The 3906-nt window shown below is 34.2% G+C and overlaps 1 protein-coding gene across 1 annotated transcript in view; it reads left to right on the top strand.

Annotated features, from left to right (window-relative positions):
* The first annotated feature begins 2069 nt into the window (after nucleotides 1-2069).
* The window catches only part of LOC106465128 (acyl-CoA synthetase family member 3, mitochondrial-like), an 18583-nt gene continuing 16746 nt past the window's right edge, over nucleotides 2070-3906 (top strand). Inside the window, exon 1 of the mRNA XM_022392961.1 lies at nucleotides 2070-3325. Within this exon, the coding sequence (XP_022248669.1) occupies nucleotides 2480-3325 (846 nt within the window). The 5' untranslated portion in view covers nucleotides 2070-2479. The remainder of the gene's footprint in view (nucleotides 3326-3906) is intronic.

Below are 3906 nucleotides of genomic sequence, written 5' to 3'. Positions count from 1 at the left end.
AATATTAAAAATTGTTTAACATAATGTACTCAACTAAGCGTGCACAGTGGCGTGCCCACTGGGATGACAAGGTGTAGGGCAGTAGGACACATTAGGAGTTAGTTTTGCCCCCACTGTTATGGCAATGTTAATATTTTTGGAAGGGATAGTCATATTATGTAACTTGAACTCACAGAAACTTGTTTGTTGTTAAGCGCAAAGCTACACAATGGGCTATTTGTTTTCTGCCCACCACGGGTATCGAAACCCGATTTTAGTGGTATAAGTCCATAGATATACCGCTGTGCCACTGAGGGGCCTGACAGAAGTATCTCCATTCCACAATGAGACCTGGGTTTAATTTTAGTTCGCAAAAGCACCAGTCTGCCACAAAATTATGCAAAGAAAGCCTTAAGTAATTTAGACTTTTTTATAGTGAAAAAAGAACAACAACAACAAAAAAAAACGCTTCTTAAAGGCAAAAAAGTGTACTTCTTTTGTGTTTAACAATAGTTGATCCTCTCTCTCTCTCTCTCTGAGATGTCCACCCAATGGGACAGCAGTAAGTCTATGGATCTACAACAATCGGTGGACACAACAGATAGCTCGATTTGGCTTTGCTATAAAACGCATATACATACACACATCCTGATCCTGGCATGGCCTGGTAGTTATGGTATACGACTCACAAGTTGAGGGTTCGACGTGCTCGACTTCAACAATACTCAGTTCAATTACACATACACTGACTGCAGTTCAATTACTCATTGCCTCGTCACGTTGTGACCGTCTTATATATACAAGACTAACATATATCTAGTAAATGCTAGGGCATTCATGAAGGAACAGGATATTTCTAGAAAGAGGTGGCGTGATGCTAGTCACGTGACCTCGCTGACGCAACAGTATGAAACAACTTTTTAGAATTATTGTATTTGATGTTATTGCTTTTTCTCTAAGAAACAGAAAAAGTTACAGTTATTTAATTATTTAGTTTTTATTTTACAATGTTAGAAATACAAACAACGCTTAATCCTTAATCGCCTACCCTCCAGTGGCTCAGGTGCAAGTTTATGGAGTTTACGATAAAAAAACGAGTTCCGATACTCGTGTTGGACACGTTGCAGATACATCATTGCGTAGTTTGTGTCTAACTGCAAACAAAGAAATCAGGTTGCCTCCCTTGAGTGCCTAAAAATTGTTTTTTGTTGTTGTTTTGTTTAATTTCGTGTAAAGCTACACGAGGCTTATCTATATAACCGTTCCCAATTTTGAAGTCATAGACTAGAAGGAAGGTAGAGGGTCAACACTATCTACCGCCACAATTTGGCTACTATTTACCAACGAATAGTGGGATTGACTATTATATTTTAACGCCCCACGTCTGAAAGGCCGAGCGTATTCAGGGACAGGATTCGATCCCGCGACCCGCAGGCTGTTAGTCGAACACCTGAACCATCGGGTCCAGCTTGTAAATACTAAATTTCGGGGTACATCTCTAATGGGCAATGTGAAATTTTGCGCTTGAACAAACGGAACAAGAACAAAAATTCATAGAGTTTTTGAAGATAAGATGCCATCTTAGAAAAAAAAAGTAACCTCCATAGAACTGTTACAAGATAACTTATAGTGCTTAATATATAATATACATATAATATTGTAATTGTAATCGTAAACTTTTGGATGTCAGCGGCTAAAATGCATGATAAGTTGAAATATATTCTCGCTTGAGTTTCAATTAAAAACAAAATAACAACATCACCGAACAAATATGATTCAGCGTTCATCCGGGCAAAGGTTCTTTTTGGCCTAATATTCTCGATAAGAACAAAGCTTAGTACACAGATAAAGCTACATTTTATTCCCAAATATAAATGGTGTTAAAATCATTCTGTTTTAAATTTAAGTTACATGAATGGACAAATAATATAGTTATATCTTTAAAACTTTCTACGTAAACCAAACCAGCAGTTTTTGGTAAAAAAAAAAAAAATATTATATTAAACACATAAATAATAAAACTATCTAGTGTTCATTTTACAAACTAAAATAACCGATAGTACTATAAGTAGTGGTACTCTTGGTCTTAATGCTTATGAACACGACGTGTGTCGAAGTAACACCAATATTATGTGATTGAATATTGTGGATCACAATTATAATTTTTGATTTTATTAATGATGTTATCAGTACTAGATTTAAGACTCTTGAAACACAGGCAGATAAAATAGAAAGTTAAAACACTCAATACAGTAATAATACTATAGTAATTTTATTAGGTTATAGTATTACGATTAAACATAGATGATAGAGGGCTAAGTGCCTTAAAATTTAAATTAAAAATAGTTACATTTATTAAATGATTGCTATAACTTTAAGTTTAGGAAGTGGCTTACTTGACAGTTGTAAATTCAATGAAACTTGGTTATTTAGAATTCAAAATATTCAGGAATTTTGATGCGATTGTATTACATATTTTTGACGAAATTTTAATTTTAAAATGAACACTTTAGGACGAAAGTTTTTAGTCCCAGCCGCTTATCAGTTGGCTAATCTAAGAATGTGTAATTATCTTGAACCTGTAGGTTTTGCTGAACCTATGAAGATTCAATGTCATGATTATCATTTTTTACCCCCATTCGTACCAGTGTTTAGACAGGCGAAGAAGTTTTTGAATAAAATAGCTATAGCTGATCGTAATGGACAGCATAGCTACAAAGATCTTTTGGCCCAAAGTCATCACTTAACAGAAAGAATAAAAGATGCTCTTGATACTCAGCTTGGTTCCACGTGCCAACAAAGAATTGCCTTCTTATGCCCTAATGATGTTTCTTATGCTGTCGCACAGTGGGCAACATGGCAAACAAACAACATTGCTGTGCCTCTGTGTAAATTTCACCCAACTGCTCAGTTAACATATTATATAAGTGACTCTGAAGCTGCTTTAGTGATGGTAACTCCAGAATTTTTTGACACAGTTAAGCCCATTACTGATAAGTTAGGTATACCATTAATTATCCTAGAGAGTGAATGTGACTTGCCTGATATTCTACCAGGTGAAATAGATGAAGCAGAAGAGTGTAATGAGAATCTAAAGTTGAAGAGTGAAAATGCAATGATTATCTATACCAGTGGAACAACGGGTTCTCCAAAAGGGGTAGTGTTGACCCATTTTAATTTACATGCACAAACATCTTGTCTTATACAAAGCTGGGAGTGGTCATCAAAAGATGTCATTCTTCATGTTCTTCCATTGCACCATGTACATGGGATAGTGAATGCAATGCTCTGTCCGCTTCTAGTTGGAGCCACTTGTGTCATGCTACCCAAGTTTAATCCTTCAGAGGTATGTTTTGTGAATTATATTTTGTTACTTATTTTTATTGGATTCAGCACAGTGTATTTGTACAGAGTACTTAACTGGATTGCTCTTTACATTTTCTATTGTAGTTTAAGTGCTAGTTTGTAATATGTTAATTATTTCTTATATGGCCTATTACAGTATAAGTGCTAGTTTACAATATGTTAAAAGTTATTTCTTTGACAAGTTATATGTCCTATTGTAGTATAAGTGCTAGTTTACAATATGTTATTTCTTTGATAAGTTATATGTCCTATTGTAGTATAAGTTCTAGTTTACAATATTATTTCTTTGACAAGTTATATGTCCTATTGTAGTATAAGTGCTAGTTTACAATATTATTTCTTTGACAAGTTATATGTCCTATTGTAGTATAAGTGCTAGTTTACAATATTATTTCTTTGACAAGTTGTATGTCCTATTGTAGTATAAGTGCTAGTTTACAATATTATTTCTTTGACAAGTTATATGTCCTATTGTAGTATAAGTGCTAGTTTACAATATTATTTCTTTGACAAGTTATATGTCCTATTGTAGTATAAGTGCTAGTTTACATGTTATTTCTT

This window comes from Limulus polyphemus, unplaced genomic scaffold (genome assembly GCF_000517525.1).
Source record: "Limulus polyphemus unplaced genomic scaffold, Limulus_polyphemus-2.1.2 Scaffold1846, whole genome shotgun sequence".
NCBI classification, from domain to species: Eukaryota; Metazoa; Arthropoda; class Merostomata; order Xiphosura; family Limulidae; genus Limulus; species Limulus polyphemus.
Note: the sequence above shows the minus strand (reverse complement) of the source record. Positions and strands in the feature narration are given on the sequence as shown.